The sequence below is a fragment of the Bufo gargarizans genome, chromosome 7 (assembly GCF_014858855.1).
Source record: "Bufo gargarizans isolate SCDJY-AF-19 chromosome 7, ASM1485885v1, whole genome shotgun sequence".
NCBI lineage: Eukaryota > Metazoa > Chordata > Amphibia > Anura > Bufonidae > Bufo > Bufo gargarizans.
The window spans coordinates 79,738,752-79,760,277 of NC_058086.1; the positions used below are offsets into that span (position 1 = coordinate 79,738,752).

At 43.1% G+C, this 21,526-nt stretch overlaps 1 protein-coding gene across 4 annotated transcripts in view; it reads left to right on the top strand.

Moving 5' to 3' along the window:
• The window catches only part of SLC25A17 (solute carrier family 25 member 17), a 388,899-nt gene extending 367,753 nt beyond the window's left edge, over positions 1–21,146 (top strand). Inside the window, exons 10-11 of one of the 4 annotated variants that reach the window (XM_044300759.1) lie at positions 2,677–2,726; positions 18,591–21,146. In XM_044300759.1, the coding sequence (XP_044156694.1) occupies positions 2,677–2,726; positions 18,591–18,769 (229 nt within the window). In that variant the 3' untranslated portion in view covers positions 18,770–21,146. Of the gene's footprint in view, positions 1–2,676; positions 2,727–10,072; positions 10,379–18,590 lie in introns of those variants that run through there. The other 3 variants (XM_044300761.1, XM_044300763.1, XM_044300764.1) reach the window with 3 other exon arrangements.
• Positions 21,147–21,526: the final 380 nt, after the last annotated feature.

Sequence of the window (21,526 nt, forward strand, 5' to 3'; positions counted from 1 at the left end):
GCGTAAATTTTTTTTGACATTTATATTCCAGACTTCTTCTCACGCTTTAGGGACCCTAAAATGCCAGGGCAGTATAAATACCCCACAAGTGACCCCATTTTGGAAAGTAGACACCCCAAGGTATTCCGTGAGAGGCATGGCGAGTTCCTTTTTTTTTTTGGCACAAGTTAGCGGAAAATGTTTTTGTAAGAGAAAAAAAAAATCATTTTTGCTAACTTGAGCCCAAATTTTTTTCTAGGAACTGGCCATGCCCCTCACGGAATACCTTGGGGTGTCTTCTTTCCAAAATGGGGTGACATGTGGGGTATTTATACTGCCCTGGCATTTTAGGGGCCCTAAAGCATGAGAAGAAGTCTGGAATCCAAAGGCCTAAAAATGCCCTCCTAAAAGGTACTCATTGGAATTTGGGCCCCTTTGCGCACCTAGGCTGCAAAAAAGTGTCACACATGTGGTATCGCTGTACTCAGAAGAAGTAGCGCAATGTGTTTTGGAGTGTATTTTTACATATACGCATGCTGGGTGAGAGAAATATCTCTCTAAAAGACAACTTTTCCCATTTGTTTATACAAAGTTGTCATTTGATGGAGATATTTCTCTCACCCAGCATGGGTATATGTAAAAATACACACCAAAACACATTGCCCTACTTCTTCTGAGTACGGCGATACCACATGTGTGACACTTTTTTGCAGCCTAGTGCACAAAGGGGCCCAAATTCTAAAGAGTATCTTTACGATTTCACAGGGCATTTTTTTAAGCATTTGGATTCCAAACTACTACTCACGCTTTAGGTCCCCTAAAATGCCAGGGCAGTATGTATAAATACCCCATAAGTGACCCCATTTTGGAAAGAAGACACCTCAAGGTAGTCCGTGAGGGGTATGGTGAGTTCATGTAAAATTTTATTTTTTTGTCACAAGTTAGTGGAATATGAGACTTTGTAATAAAAAAATAATTAATAAATCATTTTACGCTAACTTGTGACAAAAAATAAAAACTTCCATGAACTCACTATGCCCATCAGCGAATACCTTAGGGTGTCTACTTTCCGAAATGGGTTCATTTGTGGGGTGTTTCTACTGTCTGGGCATTGTAGAACTTCAGGAAACATGACAGGTGCTCAGAAAGTCAGAGCTGCTTCAAAATGCGGAAATTCACATTTTTGTACCATAGTTTGTAAACGCTATAACTTTTACCCAAACCAAGAAATTTACACTTATTGCATTTTTTTTTATTATCAAATACACGTTGAACAATGAATTTAGAGAAAAATTTATATAGAAATGTAGTTAAAAAAAATAATACAACCGAAAGTGAAAAATGTCATTTTTTTGCAAAAATGTCAGTAAATTTCGATTAATATCAAAAAAAGTTAAAATGTCAGCAGCAATGAAATACCACCAAATGAAAGCTCTATTAGTGAGAAGAAAAGGAGTTAACATTTGGGTGGTAAGTTGTATGACCGAGCAATAGACCGTGAAAGTAGTGTAGTGCAGAATTGTAAAAAGTGGTCTGGTCATTAAGGGGTTTTAAGCTAGGGAGCTGAGGTGGTTAAACAATGCGCCAAGGTCTGGCTACGATTTATAGACGACATCTTTTGTCTCTGGGGGGCCCTTTATCTAGCATACAACAATTTCACCAGTACCTAGATAACATTTACCCGGAACTTGGCTTCACTATAGAGACTAACACCAATAAGATTAGCTTCCTTGACACACTGGTACTCATAGACCAAGATGGACACATAAGCTTTGACTTATATAATAAACCAACCGATAGGAATAGTCTGCTACACTATACTAGCAGCCACCCAAGAGCAACCAAAATGTCACTTCCAAAATCCCAATTGACCCGAGTAGACAGAATCGTATCAGATCCCATTACCAGAGAGAAGAGAAAAGGAGAAATGTCCATAAAATTTACTCAACGAGGATACCCCCGACATGCAATGGAACCAAAACACATACCACTGAGTCAGCCAATAGAAAAACCCAAGTCAATGAATAGGATGCCATGCATCCTAACATATCCACTTTCACAAAAAATTCTGAATATAGTCCGCCAACAATGGTATATACTGACCCAGGCCTATCCTAATGTCCAGGAATTTCAATCCCCACCCCTAATTTGCTGCAAGCGATCACGGAACATCAGGGATCACCTGATTAGAGCAGACATTGGCCCTGTATCCAAAACTCCACTTCAAAGATTCCTTGGTGTGCCCAAAACCGGCACCTTCCCATGCCTCCATTGTGCTCACTGTTCAAGTGTCATAAAGGGAAATGTAATTACACATCCACACTCTGGTAAAAAGTATCACATCAAGGGTTACTTTACTTGTGATTCAACACATGTGGTATACCTTCTCAAATGCCCATGGGGACTCATTTATATTGGCGAGACAACCCGACACATACGTGACAGGATTTCTAAACACAAATCCACGATTAGAACTGAACAACTACTCCTATCGATTCCGGCACATTTAAAAAAACACAACTATTCAATTTCAACACTACGGTTTTAGGTTCTCGAACAGGTACAGACCCCATGCCGGGGAGGAAACCGGACTTTACTCCTAAATGACTTAACAGAGAATGCAACTTTTTTTTATAATGTATAATTCTGTATAATGTTCCTATATATCGCCTGATTTATCGCTTCTTTTCCTTACAGATGCATTAGTCCGGGAATCCCTCCTGAGCCACCTAGTCCTTTCTCCATGGGTAAGATTCCCCCCCCCCCCCCCCCTCCACCCTTTTCCCTTTTGAGTTTTTTAACAGAGATTTTCTCATCAAGGCTACCCTCAATCCATCCTTAAACAAGAGTACCAACATTCGCTTTGTGCCAATAGGGAGCAACTTTTGGCTCTCAAAATTAGGGATGAACAAGATGATATTTTCAGGATCATTGGCACGTACGATAGGGCCCATAGAGAGGTGTGACAAATTTTGACAGAGAATTGGGGCATCCTACTGTCTGATACAGATATTGGAAAGATGGTCCCCACATATCCGGCAATCATATACTGCCGCAGCCAAAACCTACGAGATCAGTTGGTACATAGTTTCTATCAAAGTCCAACTCAGGAGACATGGCTGCAAAACAATCTTAGGGGCACTTTTCCTTGTGAATCCTGCAAATTCTGTACTTATATTGGTAAAGGCAAATCCTCTACTGACGGGACCTCTAGTAAGATGTACTATATTCGATCTTTCATTAATTGCAAATCCGCCAGGGTTGGGTACTTAATGACATGTACATGTGGCATAAAATACGTTGTTAAAACGAAACATTAATTTAGGAGACATATTGGCAAGCACATTTCAGACATCAAGAAACTGAAGGATACACCGTTAGCTCGCCATGTGTCTGAATTTCATGATGGCAGGATTCAATCTGTCATGTTTCAAGGTATTGAGCTCATTAAAAGATCTCCGAGAGGGGGCGATATGGATTGTCTTTTATTACAAAAGTGGATATTTAAAATAAATACAGTTAAGCCCACTGGCCTCAAGACACAATATCCTATGTACCATTTATTTAAAGAGAGTCTTTCACCTATACTGACCGTTATAGAACACTAACACTATTATCAGCAATATAGTCTTCTTACTGTTTAGCTGTCGGTCGCTTATTTTCTTCAAAAAACACTTTTATTCAATATGCAAATTAGGTCTGAAGGTGCCCAGGGGCGGTGTTCAAGCAGTTCATCTGAAACCCCTCCCCTTTCACCACTCTGGCCCGCCCTAGGTTCTTCTGATTACCTGCTCCCTTCAGTGTGATATTCTGCACCTGCGCTGTGCATCCGAATCACTGCGCCTGCACACAGCATTACCCATTATGGGCATTAGCATCCGAGCGTTTATTGAACATGCGCCAGCCCCAATATCCCAATCTAGTAGGTGGCTGTTTACTTCCACCGGCTATTTATATTTATTTTCCCTCCAAAAAACACACTATGGCTTATTTTCAGGGGATGTCTTATGGCTTATTTATCAGGGATCCAGTGAGAACTGGGTCCAGTCTGTACACTGATGCTGGGACAATGTCCTCAAAAATAAAAAGGGAGCCACAAAATGAGATTTTTAAAAGTTTTCCAAATTATGAGAGGTACATACCTTATGGGAATAAAATGGTGAGAAACAAGAAAAAACAATATGGAAAAATAGAAATGTCAAGGAAGCAATAAATGACAAAAAGAAAGCATTTAAATCACTAAATCAGGAAGGTATTGAGGAAGCATTGATAAAAGCAGCTAAGTTTACGGCAAGATGGATAGAGCTAAATACAGGGCAATCCTGGAAGAAAACCTGGTAGAGGCTGAAAAGAACTTGGGAGCAGTACAACCACCTTAAAGTGAGACATGGAGAAATTGACAGGCCCGATAAACATATTTAGTTATTCCTATGCAGTCATAGGTCTATTAAAGTGTATTCCAATCACATAAGAGTACCCCCTGTCCGCATTTTAAACCATGTAAAAACAACTTTATAATCATCTGTCACTCACCTTCCTTTATGCCCAAATACAGGGCAATCCTGGAAGAAAACCTGGTAGAGGCTGAAAAGAACTTCCAGCAGTACAACCACCTTAAAGTGAGACATGGAGAAATTGACAGGCCCGATAAACATATTTAGTTATTCCTATGCAGTCATAGGTCTATTAAAGTGTATTCCAATCACATAAGAGTACCCCCTGTCCGCATTTTAAACCATGTAAAAACAACTTTATAATCATCTGTCACTCACCTTCCTTTATGCCCAAGGGGCGTTTTTTCACATTTCTTTATGCTCAGTTTTTACTCCTACTTTTGTGCCCAGCCGCGCCCCAACTGTCGTTTCCTAGCGCCGCCCAGCCGATTATTATTCACTGCGCTGGGCGGCTTTTACAGTCTTCGATCCTGCCGAGCAGGCGCAGCAGGAGACGCTGGCATTGAACTCACTTGTACCTTCTGTGCGTGCGCCGGATAACTTGCCCGGCATCCTCACTCACAGTGCGCCTGCGTCCCTTATTTAATGCCCGCGTCTCCTGCTGCGCCTGCGCTGGCTCGGCAGGATCGGGGACTGTAAAAGCCGCCCAGCGCAGTGAATAATAATGAGCTGGGCGGCGCTAGGAAGAAATGTGAAAAAACGCCCCTTGGGCATAAAGAAATGTGAAGAAACGCCCCTTGGGCATAAAGGAAGGTGATTGACAGATGATTATAAAATTTTTTTACATGGTTTAAAATGCGGACAGGGAGTACTCTTATGTGATTGGAATACACTTTAATAGACCTATGACTGCATAGGAACAACTAAATATTTTTATCGGGCCCGTCAGTGTCCCTTTAAACATCCAGGATTGGAAAGGTTTAGATCACAGCACATGTATGTGCTAGAATGGCCCAGTCAAAGTTCAGACCTAACTCCCTTGAGAATCTGTGGCAAGACTTAAAAATTGCTGTTCACATATGCTCTTCATCCAATCTGACTAAGCTTGAGCTATTTTGCATAGCAGAATGGGCAACAATTTCAGTCTCTAGATGTGCTTTGATAGAGACATAGCTAAAAAGACTTGCAGCTGTAATTGCAACCAAAGGTAGTCCTACAAAGTATTGACTCAGGGGGGTTGAATACAAATGCACAGCTTGCTTTCCAGATTTGTATTTATTAAACATTTTGAAATCCCATATATCATTTTCATTTCACATCACACATTCTTGCAACTTTCTGTTGGTCTATCTATGGCATAAAATTTCCAAAAAACACATTTAAGTTTGTGGGTGTAAGTGAAAAAAATGTGGAAAAGTTTAAGGTGTGTCAATACTTTTGAACTCAAGGAGTCAGTGATTAACAACCTTTCCTGAATGCCTGTGCATACAGAGATATCTGTCAATCACTGATAGGACCGCTTCCTTTATTTCAAAGCCCAGAATGAGCAGGAAGTTAAATGTATAAGTTAGGCTACTTTTACACTTGCGGCAGGACAGATCCGACAGGCTGTTCACCCTGTCGGATCCGTCCTTCCGCTATTTCATCATGCTGCCGGACCGCCGCTCCGTCCCCTTTGTCTATAATGGGGATGGGGCGGAGCTCCGGCGGAGTTCGCGGTGAGGGGCCGCCGGACTAAAAAGTCGGACATGCAGGACTTTTAGTCCGGCGGCCTTTCGCCGTGCACTGTCGTCAATGGGGACAAAGCGGCGGCACGGCAAAATAGTGGAAGGATCCCCAATTAAGTGATTAAAAAAATAGAAAAAAAATAAAATAGACATATTTGGTATTGCGTCCGTAGCGACTGGCTCTATAAATATATCACATGATCCACCCCGTCTGATTTGCACCATAAAAAAATAAAAACAAAAACTGTAAAAAAAAGCCATTTTTGTCACTTTGCATCACAAAAAGTACAACTCCAAGTGATCAAAAAGGCATATGTCCTACAAAATGGTAACAATAAAACAGTCACCTCATCCTGCAAAAAATTAGCCCCTACATGAGAAAATCGCTAAAAAAATTAAAATATTGCTCTCAGAACATGGAGACATTGAAACATATTTTTTTTCATTTCAAAACTGCTATTATTGTGTTAAAGTATAATAAATAAATAAAAAGTATACATATTAGGTATTGCCGCATCCGTAACAGCCAGCTCTATAAAACTATCACATGACCTAACATTAGGAGGCTTCCAACATGAAGGATCAGACCTAATACCCTTCACCCCCTGCACCTAGAGTGAGTGGGTTTATCAAACCATATCCTGACGGTTCAACCCTCACTCCTATAGGGCGGCACACCAGAGCTATAATTGATTTCCGGGCAAGAGCCGACGACTAAACTTTGGAGAGAGTTTCGTAACCTCCTGTATACGCCGGTTTATGGCCACAGACAAACATATGTGGCATGACTTATTATACATCTAATACGCGGCGGAGTCAAGGCCCATCACACATCCTGGACGGCCTGGAAATTTATGCTCGAGTTATCTGGCCCTGTACCTCCTCCTACTCCTAGAAACATCAAATGGTCTTATCTGTATACTAAAACACAAAGAGACCCCGCTCCTGCTTTATTTGATGTAATTTTTATAAAATATTGTGTAATACCGTATCTAAATCACCCCCTGATGATCCCACATAGTGGGGGAAACGCGCCGGGGTTTACCATATAATTATGGTCATTGTATTTTTGTAACTATCGTATAATATATTGATGAAATTATCACGGTAGGGTGTTTTCAATAATAATTGTTATTTATGTGCACCGTGTACCTGTTGATACTCTGTATCATCAGGGCTGTATACATAGGGCACTGTTGGTCCTGTAATGTCGGTTTGTTTGATATAGGAGTTATCCCAGGGTTCCTCCCTCCCCCTCCCACCTGTTGGTGATAGGGTGTAGTAGGAGTGGGTAGCCAAGGTTCGAGGACGGGGGGTTCCCACCACTAGGGGACGTCTCTGGGCAGAGGGTTAGACTAGGGTCCGAGCGTAGGGACAATTATCCCTCTTCCTTACATCACGCGTCTTCTCGCCCTATCTCCCCCCCCCCTTTTTCCCTCTTTTAAATACTGGTCTATCGAACACCCTGGTGGCATCACCTATATTGTTGTGTGTAGTAATTGTCAATTTAGTAGTAAATAAAAATGTAATCTTTTTTCCATAAGGGTTACTTCTATATGTTGGACTTAACTATCACATGATCTAACCCCTCAGATGAACACCGTAAAAAAAAAAATGTGCAAAAAAAGCCTTTTTTTCACCACCTAACATCACATAAAGTGCAACACCAAGCAATCAAAAAGGCATATTCCCTCCATCCAAGTATTACCAATCACACCGTCACCTCATCTTGCAAAAAATTAGACCCTAAGACAATCGGTCAAAAAATTAAAAAGCTATGGATCTCAGACTATGGAGACACTAAAACATAATTTTTTGGGTTTAAAAAATGCTATTGTGTAAAACTTAAATAACAAAAAGCATACATATTAGGTATTGCAACGTCCGTAACGATCTGCTCTATAAATATGTCACATGAACTAACCCCTCAGGTGAACGCTGTAAAGATAAATAAATAAAAACTGTGCTACAATTGAAAAATTCTAAGCCTTCTAACGTCCCAAAAATAAAATGACATTTACAAAATAATGCCAACATAAAGTAGACATATGGGGAATGTTAAGTAATAAATATTTATGAGGTATCACTTTCTGCTTGAAAAGCAGAGAGATAAAAATTTTGAAAATTGCGAATTTTTCAAACTGTTTGGTAGATTTGTCACGAGAAAACAATCCCAGAATGGCTTGGATAAGTAAAAGCGTCCCAAAGTTATTGCCACATAAAATGACACATGTCAGATTTGCAAAATTAAGCCTGGTCAGGAAGGGGGTAAATAGCCCAGATGTGAAGTGGTTAACCCCCTAACAGTCACGTTAAAATTAGAAAAACCCTCCCAAAAATGTCAATTTTATATTTTTAATGTGTGTCTGCAGTAAATGTTGTTGGCACACAACTCAGGGAACACTATTGCATTTTTAAACCCTTAGTGGCTGTAGCGTACATAGAGAAGTAAGGGCCCCATAGCAAGGAACAAACCAGCCCCCCCCCCCCCCCCCCCACACACACAGAACAGAATGGTTTCAGCCTAAACCCTTGACCCTTGGGTCATTTTTCCTCTGCCTTATTTGCTAAAAGTTGTTCCTTTAGAGGATAGAGTCCTGACCAAGTTTTCACCCCCAGTAGAAAAAGAGATGATCCCAACTAAGACTGGACCCCTTCTTGCCCTGAGCCCCATAGCAGTCGCCTGGTCTGCCGCTATTTTAGTTACACCCCTGCTTAGTGGCATCGTTCATTTTAGCCTAAAGAACCAATAATATTTACCCCCTTTGTGTTCTAGCAGTTATAAATTTTTTCTTCAATTTTTATTTTATTTTGCGGGATTAGTTGTAGCTTTTTTTAGAAACCATTTTGGGGTGTATATGTAGTGCATTAAATTTTTAGGGGGCGAAAGAAAAAAAACACAGGAAAAGCTAAGATAAAAATATCCTGCGCTGTATGATATATAAATGTGCGGATGTCCCTGGCCATATTATTGAAGAAAATCACAGAAATAAGATAATAATGCACTTACTAAAGTAGATGCAAGCAAAGTCCTCACTCTGATATGATAAAAATCTGAGACACTTAGCCAATATATTTTGATCAAAACACATCTGTGCCCGCCTACCAAGCACCAAGGTGGTCTCAGGTCTGGCGGGTCCTACGCTAAACCTACCTAAGCCGTTGGGTATCTATGTTCAGGAGCGCAGACGCCGCACATATGGTGTGGTACATAAAGTTGTGCTTGCTCCTCCTCCCATCGGTTGCTTGATGCACATGGAGGTGACTAGGAGCAGCACACCATATGTGCAGTGTCTGCACTCCTGAATATAGAAGCCCCCCAGCTTAGGTAGGTTTGGCATTTGGTAGGCGGGCACAGATGTGCAGCCTGTCAGCTCCTCAATTGCCCTCTTCTCATCCAGACTGACAGGGGGGGGGGGGCTGCTTTATCTGCTCATATCTCTGGTTTGGTACTTTGTATCATTTGAAAGCTGGCATTCAAAGCTTTCATGCAATACCATAATGACAGCAATCTGTTCAGTACATGGGAAGATATCACTGTTAGAAATCGGTTTGCAGTGAATACAGCTGAAAATAAAAGCAGGTTTTACCCACCATTATTCCCGACTCAATTTCTAACAGTGATATGTCCTGTTTGGCTGAGACTAATGCCAGTTTTCAAACAAGACCAGTTACATGTTTCTAGCTGCTACCATTCAGGAGATAGCAGTATCTAAAGCAGCCCTCCCCCTCCATTCGGGCAGAACAGTTAACTACTTTTCCCACTGCCAGAGCTGTACTCCGACAAAACTGTTAGGTGGTTGTTAAAGATGTGTGAATTTTATTCTATATTTTTGTATCTCAAGGATTGTAATGAGTTAACTTTTTCTACTTTCAAGTGCCTCCCACCCCTCTCTTTGTCTCAAGCTGGAGAAGAGAGGGGGGGCAAAGAGCTGTGCTGTGGGCAATGTCTGGTTTCTCATCTTTCTACAGGTGTCCCAAGGGAGGTATATAGAGTGTGGAGGAATGCATAGTCCAATCATATGACTTGATGATATATACATATTATTCACTGCCTATAGAGAAGCACCTCTTTGAAGTGTCACATATGACGTATGCAGTATTATTGTTAGAATAGAAGCCATTACAAGATGGCGGACACTTAGATGTTTACATTAGTTCACATTCCAAAGTGGTACACTCTGCACAGATGTTAGTATGTTATCTCTGTTTCTCATATCTCTTTTTCCTTTTTGACCAATGAAACAATGTTTAAGCCTCAGTGAGGACTGCCCTCTTCTGAAGATGTATATACCGCTTACCCATGTAATAAAAGTTAGAGATTGCTTTGACCAACTTCTGTGTCAGTGTCCAGTCTTTCAACCACGCGTGGATATTAACCCCTTGGGGGGTACATTGATTTGGAGCACCAGAGTGTATATCAAATCCTCTAATTTAGGGCTACTTCATCAAATGGCACCCCAGATGGGACTCTGAGCGAAAGTAGCATCCAACAGCTGACAAGACGGGCCCCTGAGCTTGACGAATGGCAGAGAGGACTTCAAAGAAAGGTGAGAAAACTTTTTATCTTATCTGCCTTTCTGCTATTTACTTTGTCATGCTCAGATGGCTCAGTCTGCTGTGAGGTGGTACCGATGTAAGTCTAGTAGTCGGCTGTAATGCTGAAAGCTTGGAGTCTATAGAACCAATAGTCTGAAATTATAGATCACTCTGGTCTGTATATGTTTTGTGTGTGTCTGTGATTTATGTGAGGAGTGAGTTGAGCACAGACGGTAAGACCACAGACAAAGGGAGGGGACAGTAACCTCCTGGTTTGGAAGGGGGTGCTGTAGCGCCGAGGTGTGGGACAAAGTAAACTCTGGCTGACCTGGCCAGGAAGACGAGTGGAGCCGTATGAACCTTAGAGATAAGGGAAGACTGCAGAGATATTCTCCACCTAACCTGACCCCAGGAAGACACGTGCGGAGCCCGTCTGATCCTCTAGGGGGAAGACGTGCGGGGAGTCCCAGCTGACTAGTCAGACGTGATAGTCAGATTTGAGCCAACCAGAGGGGAGGGTGAATCCTTTGCGGAGGAAAGGGTTAAAGGTGCTGATCACTCCTCTGTTTTGTGTGTGTGTCAGTCTGAAATACTGTTGTTGATATGGGTTAGTCCCACTCACATGAAGGAGTATATACTGCTCCTCAGCTTGTAGCGAGATAAGTCAACATGTAAAAACTTATAAGAAGTTAATGAAGATTGCAGGATGTGATATTAATGGAGAATTGAATGTTGAAATATTGAAACGACTAGTACAGCAATGTCGGGGAAAGCTGAGTGATGAAGGATTATTAGGTGCAGCACAGGCATGGCACAGAAGGGCAAGTCGATTTATGGCAACTGGAGGGACAGAAAGATGGGATGAAAAAACAAAGATGTATATGTATACTGTGGGACCAGATGAGCCACCACCCTATCATGGTGCTCACAAACAAAAGAACTCACAGCCCCTGTTGAAATGTGCCCTCCCCCAACAGAGACCTGAGGTGTGGGTTTGTAATGTATGCAGGCAGAAAAATCCAGATACACATAACGCTTGCCTGGCATGTGGAGCCCCCAGGCCTTGTAGCACCTCCTCTCTGATAGCAGTAGCTGCAAACCCCTCAGCTCCCCCCCTTGTGGCTGCAGATAATAATGTACCGCCTCTCATCTCCTTTGGGGAAACACAGGAGCCAACTCAGCCCATGCCCCCCCTGCCAGCGCCCATATATCCAGTCATAAATGCTGACGGCACCTATTAAGTACCAGAAAAGGGAGTGTCACAAAGAGTGAAACCAGTGGTGCCAATCATGATGGGGGCAGGAGAGGGGGGAGTAAAGAAGACAGGACCTGCAAAATCTAACAAAATGGAAAATCAGAGAATAGACGATGAGGACAGGGAGAGTACAGGTGCAGCAGATGAGGAACCACCTGAGTTGGATGATATGTCCAGGGTAGAGAAAGAGAAGGAACTGGATCTGATGGTAGCCAAACTGTCTGGACAAATAGACATCTTAACACGACAAGCCCAGACCTCAACGGCCAGGTCCAGTGAGGAGTATTAAACAGGAGGAAGATATGTTACGTTTAGCCCCACCCAAGCCACAAATTTAGTGAACTCACTCCCGGATCCAGAACTGCAACCTATGCTTTTCTACAGAGCAATAGGGCAGATAAGGAAGATGCATTCAGCTGCATGGAGGGACTTGTCTGGGCTGGTACAAATCAAAGCAGGGGACTCCTTCTGGCCCACCATGCAGCGAGAATTGAATCTCACACCGTATGCATCAGAAGAACACTTAAAGACATATGAATTAGGGGAGGAATTTAGTCAGAAGTTGGAGGAATGGGCAAGGGGGAGATTGGCTGATCAAGCTACTCAGATACAAGATATGAAGCAGGACAAAAGTGAATCCGTAGAAAAATTTGCTAACAGGATGGAACAGATGTTCCGAGATCTAGGATTCAACTGTAATGATACAGTGCAAGTAAGAATGTTATCCAGTGCCTTTGTGGAAGGGCTAAAAATACCTATCCAAAAGCCTTAAAAATTGTTTGCCCTGAGTATCGGACGGTTGACCTGGAAACACTTGTAGTAATAGCAAAAAGCATTGAGGCGGCCCCTCGAACTCATCCTGTCATGGTTAGCAGGGAAGGGCCCAGGGGAGCAGAAGATAGATTTCAGGATCCGGCCTGGAGAGCCCATATCACCTGCTATGGATGTGGACAACAGGGACATTTCAAACGGGAATGCCCACAATGGCCAAGGGGGGGGGGGGGGCAGAGGAGACCTCCCCAATTTCCTTGGGCATCGGCCCAAACTGCCCAGACAGTTCAACAAATGGGGGCAGCCCCAAATCAACCGTAGGATGGGGGCAAGCCAGATCCACAAGTCGGAGAGGCCATTAATACTATGGCTTTGTGTCCTCCCCAGTGTGGCCCTACACCAACTGTGCAGCTGCAGGTGGGGGGGGGGGGGGGGGGGGACCTACACACCTTTCTTGTGGATACTGGTGCAGCCAGAAGTGTGCTCCGACTTGAAGAGATCTATGACCCGTCCTTTCTTGACAATATTACTGTACAATGTATTGGCATTGATGGAGAGGCAAGAACATCTGTGTTGACTAAACCATTGCCTGTGTCCTCAGGTTTAGTCCTTTCTCCCACGGTCCTGTCACAATTTGTAGTGTCTACTACCTGCCCCCTCAACCTCTTGGGGGGCAGACCTACTCCAAAAAATGCAAGCAAACATTCAGTTCCATGAAGACGGAACAATTACACTTTCTTCCCTCCTACAACCAGAAGAGACAGTTATCCTTGCTGCCCTACAAATAATACAGGATGAGATATCGGGAACAGCTATCCCATCAGATGTAATGAAGCTGATACCTCCCCATTTATGGTCCTCAGGGCCACAAGATATTGGAAGACTAAAGGTCCAGCCGGTAGTAGTCACGCTCAAGTCAGGTGCCATCCTGCCACGCAAACCCCAATATCCATTGTCAGTGGCACAAATAGATGCGGTGACTAAGCAAATCCTGGCATTCCAAGAAAAGGGAGCAATAATTAAAACAACCTCTCCGTGTAACACGCCCCTTTTCCGAGTTAAAAAGAAGGGGGGAAAAGGACAGCAAGACACTTATCGTATGGTAAATGTGATTAGATATGTGACGCACCGGAATGGTGAAGCTTTGGAGCAGGTGCTCTCAGTAAAGAGGATTCGCCCTTCCTCTGGACAAGAATACAATCAAAATAAAAATATACTGGGCACTCTAATTCATGGACTACCATATGTTTATTATAATAAAAATAGCTTAAGTCACTAAAAAATAGTTAATATAATACACATTTCTAAAATCAGACGATCACATACAATAGTAAAACAGCAGGTAATGTCTTAACTAAAATCGCTATATCGCATGAATGCTATAAAATATTTAAAAGTTAACGTATGAAGATATAAAGTGCTCGATGACTGTCCGCTCCTGTGGAGGTAATTCCTAAATACAGGGACAGTTCAATTAATCCTTAGGTGAGCGTTATTGCGGCGTCCCGCTTTACTCACTTATAGCAGCGCTGTCTTGTTAGGTCCTGGCGAGGTCAGCTTTTTTGTAGCTGATTTCCGGTGCTGTGTGTTGGTACTGCTGCACCGTCAAATGCAAGAAGACTCTGCCTTTCGGAGTAAGAGCTCTGGACACCGCTCCGCTAAGTAATAGAGCCGGTATCCTGCGAGCTCAGCGTACCCTCTTCCACGCTCTCACAGCCAGACGCTCGTCTAGTCTCAGCTGTGTTCCTGTTTGTTAATGAGGATCAGCGTGTCAGGTCATGTATCTCCGCCGTGGTTGTTAACAGAGTCCTTTTCAGTCAGTAAGCTGGCATATCCTTAGGGGGGTCTTGAGCCAAACCAGACGCGTTTCGGGGGATAATATCGCCCCTTCCTCAGTGGTACTCCAACCCCCATAAGTTCCCCCTTTATATAGCACTTCCAGGTCTAAGTTCATGAGTCAGGTGCGGGCTGTATTTTTTCCCAAAACCCGACATGGATTTCCTTACTTCCCACTTTGTTAGCAGTAGCTCTACTCCCTGCTTGTAGTGGACATATATAATTTAATCTATTAGTTGGCATGTCCTTCACTTTTTCACTTAAATTTATTCGTTTCATTCCGGACGGCAACATACCGCATATCTCCATTCTGCGGTAGTCGTGCGTTTATTTCTAAAGTGTCATTATTTCTTTGCAAACGTATATTATATTGTAAGTCCGTCCGAAATGAAACGAAATTAATTAACTTAGCATCCATTCAAGTTAAAACCAGATCTATCATAATTTATTCAAGTTAGGACATAACTTATCACAAAAAATCATAAAAGCCTGCTATCCTCCATGTTATCTTCCATATCCCACTTCTATCTAGTCATTATTCATACATTTTTTTGTTTGTGATTATTCATGTTTTTTTATTGGTATATTTCTCCTAAAGTCCGCTCCTAGTTCTTTATGTGAAATGAGGTTTCTCCTTGATTCTATCTAGTGGATATATAGTTCCAAGGATTGGACATGAAGAGGGGACGTGGATGAGCTGGTTTGGGGGAGGCCCTCCACAAAGGGCCGAACCCCGCCAGTACTGAATACTCTGGACGGGGTTTTGCCATCTGTGGGGGGCGCCCCCCTACTTATAGGAATCCGAAAAGTTCGAATTCCGCATTCAATCCACCGGGAACCAGTGTATTTAATTCGTAAATCCTTTGAGTCTCCAACCTTGACATTTTACCTATGTGGTTCCCCCCCCTCCATTCTTTATTTACTTTATCAATTGCCGCAAATACCATGCCAACAGGGTTTTTGTCATGTACTATTTTAAAATGTTTGGAAAGAGCGTGTGTATCTAAACCTTTTTTTATATTCGCCACATGTTCAGCTATGCGTTTTTTCAGGGTCCTCTTCGTTCTCCCTACATATTGTTTGCCGCATGGGCACTCTATTATGTATATCACGTTTTCTGAGTTACATGATAAAAAATCCCTAATTTTATGTTTGTGTTGGTTTGTTTTGGATATTATTTCAACTGTCTTGCGTGGGAACTTTGTGATCTTGCAGTTCCCACATTGTCCACATCTGTGGAATCCCTCCATATTCATCCACTTCTGCAGAGAATGGTTGTCTTTATTCTTTCTTTTAATTGTTGGGGCCACTATATTTCCCAAGTTAGGTGCTTTGGTAAACGTAATGCGGGGCATTGCTGGTATCATGGGGCCGATAATTTTATCTTTTTTTAGAAGGTGCCAGTGAGTACGTATTATTTTTTGGATCTTTATGCGATATAGCGATTTTAGTTAAGACATTACCTGCTGTTTTACTATTGTATGTGATCGTCTGATTTTAGAAATGTGTATTATATTAACTTATCGTATGGTGCAAGATCTATGGGCTGTCAATGAAGTTACAGTCTTGGAAACACCAGTGGTATCAAACCCATATACCCTTTTGTCATGAGTGCCTCCAGAAGCCACCCATTTCACTGTAATTGATTTGGCAAATGCTTTCTTCTCAGTGCCACTTCATCCAGACAGTCAATATCTGTTTGCTTCCACACATGCTGGATGCCAATATACCTGGACGGTCATGCCCCAAGGAGCACAGAACAGTCCTTCTCAGTTCAGTAAAGCCATGTCTTCCATACTGGATGAATGGAGAATGGAGCATGATACGGTGACACTCCTGCAATATGTGGATGATTTGCTCTTGTGTGCTGACACTGCACAAACATGCAGAGAAGCTTCTGTTGCACTACTACTCCTCTTGGCTCAACAAGGATGCAAGGTCAGTCTTGCAAAAATCCTGGGCCATTGTGTCAGCCATGGGGGTAAACACCGGACTGAAGATAGAAAGACAGCGGTTATAAAGATGACTGAGCCTACAACACCAAAACAACTTCAAGCCTTTCTAGGACACATCTCATACTGTCGACCATGGATTCTGGATGCTTCAATCCTCATGCAGCCCTTGTATGAGTGTGTTCCTACTCAGCCTTTCTACCTCACCTCTGAGGCCAAACAATGCATTGAACTATTAAAACAAGCAGTCATATCCTCTCCAGCCTTGGGCCTCCCGAACTACAACTTACCATTCAGAGTCTACGTCATGGAACGTCAAGGATATGCCACAGGTGTGCTAACCCAACTACATGGAGGCCACAGACGCCCTCTGGGCTACTACTCGGCCAGACTTGACCCAGTGGCCAGAGGAAGTCCATCATGTATCCAAGCCATATATGCATGTCACTTGCTATTGGACAAAACGGCTGATGTTGTCCTGGGTCATTCACTTCAAATCCTGGCCCCTCGTGACATATCAGCCATCTTTCAGCAGACTCAGCTAAAACACTTGTCTGCAGCTAGACATTTCAGAATGCAGTGTTCTCTCTTACTTCCGGATACGGTCACTATCGGCAGATGCCATGTCCTCAATCCAGCTTCATTCCTTCCTTTCCCTCAAGGAGGGTCTCAAGAAGGGAAGGACGACAACATCTATGCCACATACTCAGATGATGAGTTTTATAACGGGGAAGCCCATGACTGCCTACAATTAATTGAACAAGAAACTGAGCCCCTATGGAACATCAAAGAAACTCCTATTCTGGACCCAGACTTGACACTGTTTGTGGATGGATCTAGATACGCAGATGAAACAGGAAAATTCCACATAGGATATGCAGTTACCTCAATGGAAACAGTATTACAGCAACAACCCCTTCCACCGGATAAATCAGCACAGGAGGCTGAATTAATAGCTTTGACTGAGGCTTGCAAGATGGCAGAAGGGAAAACTGCAAACATCTATACTGATTCGCATTATGCCTTTGGAGTAGCCCATGACTTTGGACCAATATGGAAAAGCAGGGAGTTTCTGACAGCAGGAGGCACACCTGTGAAGAATTCGGAAGCTGTGCAGGCCCTGATGGAAGCTCTGAGCCTCCCCATACAAGCTGCAATTTTGAAGATCAAAGCCCATTCAAAAACGGAAACTTCAGAGGCCCAGGGGAATGCTTTAGCAGACAAGGCAGCTAAAGAAGCGGCAGTGAGGGAAATGAAGGATCTCAGCACTTTAATGGCTTTCGCTCCGGGTAAAGTGGCCAGGAAAGAAGGTGGAATTCCAAAGGGATTCTTCCTCACTAAGGAGATCCTGGAAGACAGACAATGTGAGGCTACAGATGATGAGTATGAGTTGTGGGCTCAGAAAGATGCTGGCCCAGATGAAGATCGAATATGGAGATTGGGCCACCACCTGTGCATACCGAGAAGTTTATATCCAAATGTAGTCTGCTGGGCCCATGGACCCACACATCTAGGGAAGACAGCCATGAACAATCTCATATCCTCCATATGGTTTGCACCCGCCATCTCCACTTACACCTCTCGATATGTGAACAGCTGCATGGTCTGTGCCAAGTGCAATCCAGGCAAGCTGGAGAAGGTTCCCACAAAGTGCCTAGCAAAACCTTTGTACCCTTTCCAAAGGATCCAAATCGACCACATCCAAATGCCCCCTAAACAGAGGTTCCATTATGCTTTGGTGGTTGTAGACATGTTCTCTGGATGGCCAGAAGCCTACCCTGTGAAGGACCAGCCAGCGAAAACTACTGTGAAGAAGTTGTTGAACAAAGTGGTTTGCCGGTTCGGGGTACCTGAAGTGATCGAGAGTGATCAAGGGAAACTTAAGATGCTGAAGATGGCCCAGGAGACTGGCAAACCATGGCCAGAAACCCTTCCAATTGCCCTGGCCAGTTTTTGCCATACCCCCTGAGGAAAAGAGAAACTATCCCCTTTGAGATCCTATTTGGTAGTGCCCCTAAGCTAGGACAGTATTTTCTAGAACAGCTTGCATTACAGTATGACTGTCTAGCTGATTATGTGATTGCTCTATGTAAACATTTGACTGATCTACATTTTCAAGTTTTTTCTTCACTTCCAGATCCTGAACAGATTCCTGGAAGTTACAAGTTGCAACCCGGAGACTGGGTCCTGGTAAAGAAACATGTCAGAAAGACACTGGAACCCAGATTTGAGGGGCCTTACCAGGTACTGCTCACCACAGCTACCTCAGTGAAACTAGAGGGGAAAAAAGACTTGGATACACGCATCCCACTGTAAAAGAATCACGAATCCTGACCCACCTCCTGAACAATGATGATATCCTTTTTCATTCTATTCATCATATGGGGGGGTTATGTAAGCTCAGACAAATGTTTCTACACAGATGTGTGCCCAAAACCTCCGCTGAAATGTCATTATTGGGAATCACATTCAGACAGAAGTCCTTTGGTCTTTTGGGTCAACTTAACCAAAGAACTTTAAGTATATGACTTTGATTACTGTGATGTTGCTGATTGCAGATGTAATGATTTGATGACAATACAGGAGTACAAACTGTTCCAATACTATATCTGTGTTACTGAAGCAGGTAACTCTTACTTTTCCTCCTGTTCTAACGTCATCACTAACACAGGTAGATTGGGGATATAGGCCCCAAAAGGCTTTAAAAAGTAAGGATAAACAGGGGAAGAACCTGATACATAGAATGCGTTTATTTGACAGAAATGTGGGGAAAACTCGGCCCAGTGGTTGTCAGCTATATCCAAATACTATAACTTGCAAGGGTCCCCCAAAATGTTACCCCCTGACCCTAACATTGCAGAACCCACAAAGGACAGATCTGGGCATGTACGTACTCAGAAGTTACCCGTCAAATTATAGAAACTATGCACCTTGGGGGCAGTTCTACCTAAAGGATTTGGCAAGTAGGTTCATTGGCCCCACTCCAACCCCTGGAAACCCCTTACTGCCCCTTGTTCGCAGTCAGGAGGGAAGGAAACCCTATACAGTGAAAGAAACCTTAGTCACAGAAACTGGCTTTGCAGATCGGAATGTGTGGATTGATTGGGTGAGATATACTACAGCCCAGGCCAATAGGAGTGCGTGTATAACTTGTGCTGCAGCCCGGCCCCACCTAGGTACTGTTCCTCTGCATCTCCCTCGAGATCATTTCACCTGTTTCCTTGGCCCATACACCAACTCCACATCTAAAGAGAGAGCCTGTGAATGATGGAAAAACCAGTACCCTCTTCTTAATGAAGGCCCCAAGATAATTGGTATTACTATATACAAGGGCAACTACACTTGTTTTGAGATAGAGGGTAAGGAAGGAAAGGAGATGGGAAAATTCCCAGAAGGATATTGTGGTGAGATAGTAAATACCACTAGACAGGAGTATAAAATCCATTTGGTGAATCAAACCCAGGCTCTAGGAGATATAATATGAATATGTGCAGACATGAAATTGAGAACAAAAATCGAGGTACAATGGCATGGTCAGTGTGCATTAGCCATGGTATTGATGCCCTTCCATATTTTCGATATCCCTGATTGGAAGAAGGTTGTAAGTCATATACAGCAGTCTCCATGATCCCAGGAGCACATAGGGACAAGGGAAAAACGGGAGACTATTCCAGGTGGTAGTTTGGACGCCCATGTATATATAAATGCTATTGGAGTCTCGAGGGGGGTCCCTGATGAATTTAAGGCACAGAATAAAGTTGCAGCAGGATTTGAATCTGTATTCCCAATAATTGTGGTAAACAAAAATGTGGATTGGATAAATTATATCTACTATAACCAGCAACGCTTTGTGAATTACACTCGGGATGCCCTAAAAGGTATACTAGAACAATTGGGTCCCACTAGTACTATGGCATTCCAGAACAGAATGGCTTTGGACATGTTGCTGGCAGAGAAAGGAGGAGTTTGCAAAATGATAGGAGAAACCTGCTGTACTGTCATACCCGATAATCTAGGGTAGGTCATGAGTGCTTTAAAGGGATTGACCTCCCTATCTGAAGAATTAAAAAGGAATTCGGGAATAGACAATTCATGGGCAGAAGGGCTAGAGAACTGGTTCAAAAATTGGAAGCAGATGTTGTTGCAAATTGGTATCATCATCACTGTTTTGATTTTGCTTGTTCAAATTATCTGCTGTATTATTCCCTGTGTAAAGAAATTGTTCAACAAGGCAGTTGATGAGGCCACACCAGAGATGATGATGGGAGAATTGTATGAAGACTTCGATCCAGAACATCAGGAGCACTGAAGACCTACAGTCTCCCCATATAATGTCAACGCCAGTTAGGGAAAGATCATCTGACTTCACCGTGCTCAAATCCAGTGTCACGGGAGGCTGTTCGCTAGGAATGGCTTATCGTGGAAGCTGGTGAAGAGGAGGCAGAGCATTGCTACAGATGTTTAGGTTTAGGGAGAGAATGAAATTCAAGGGGGGACTGTTAAAGATGTGTGAATTTTATTCAATATTTTTGTATCTCAAGGATTGTAATGAGTTAACTTTTTCTACTTTCAAGTGCCTCCCACCCCTCTCTTTGTCTCAAGCTGGAGAAGAGAGGGGGGTAAAGAGCTGTGCTGTGGGCAATGTCTGGTTTCTCATCTTTCTACAGGTGTCCCAAGGGAGGTATTGTCACAACCAGACAGCTGAGAAGCTCTGACAGAGGCCTTTCAGAACCTCCTCCTTGAATTTCTGTGTTGTGGTATTCAGCTCCTCCTCTCGTCAGCCTCTCTCAGCTGTCATGTCTTAATTGCTTCCCTTTAAATGCCTCCCCAGAATGCTTTTCTGAGCGGCTTATATTACTTCCTGGAGTGTGGGTGCACGCTGATCTGTCCTCCTGTTTGCTTCAAAGCTAAGTGTACTTTTATATGTTAATATCTGTTTGCTGGATCCCAGATGACCCTGACTCCCTCCGTATCTTGTGTAGGGAGCCGGTGGTCGTGTCCCCTCACTATAGTAGGGTGCTCAGGGCTTTATAGTCAAGGTTCGTGGATATGCAAACCTCCACCATTAGGATC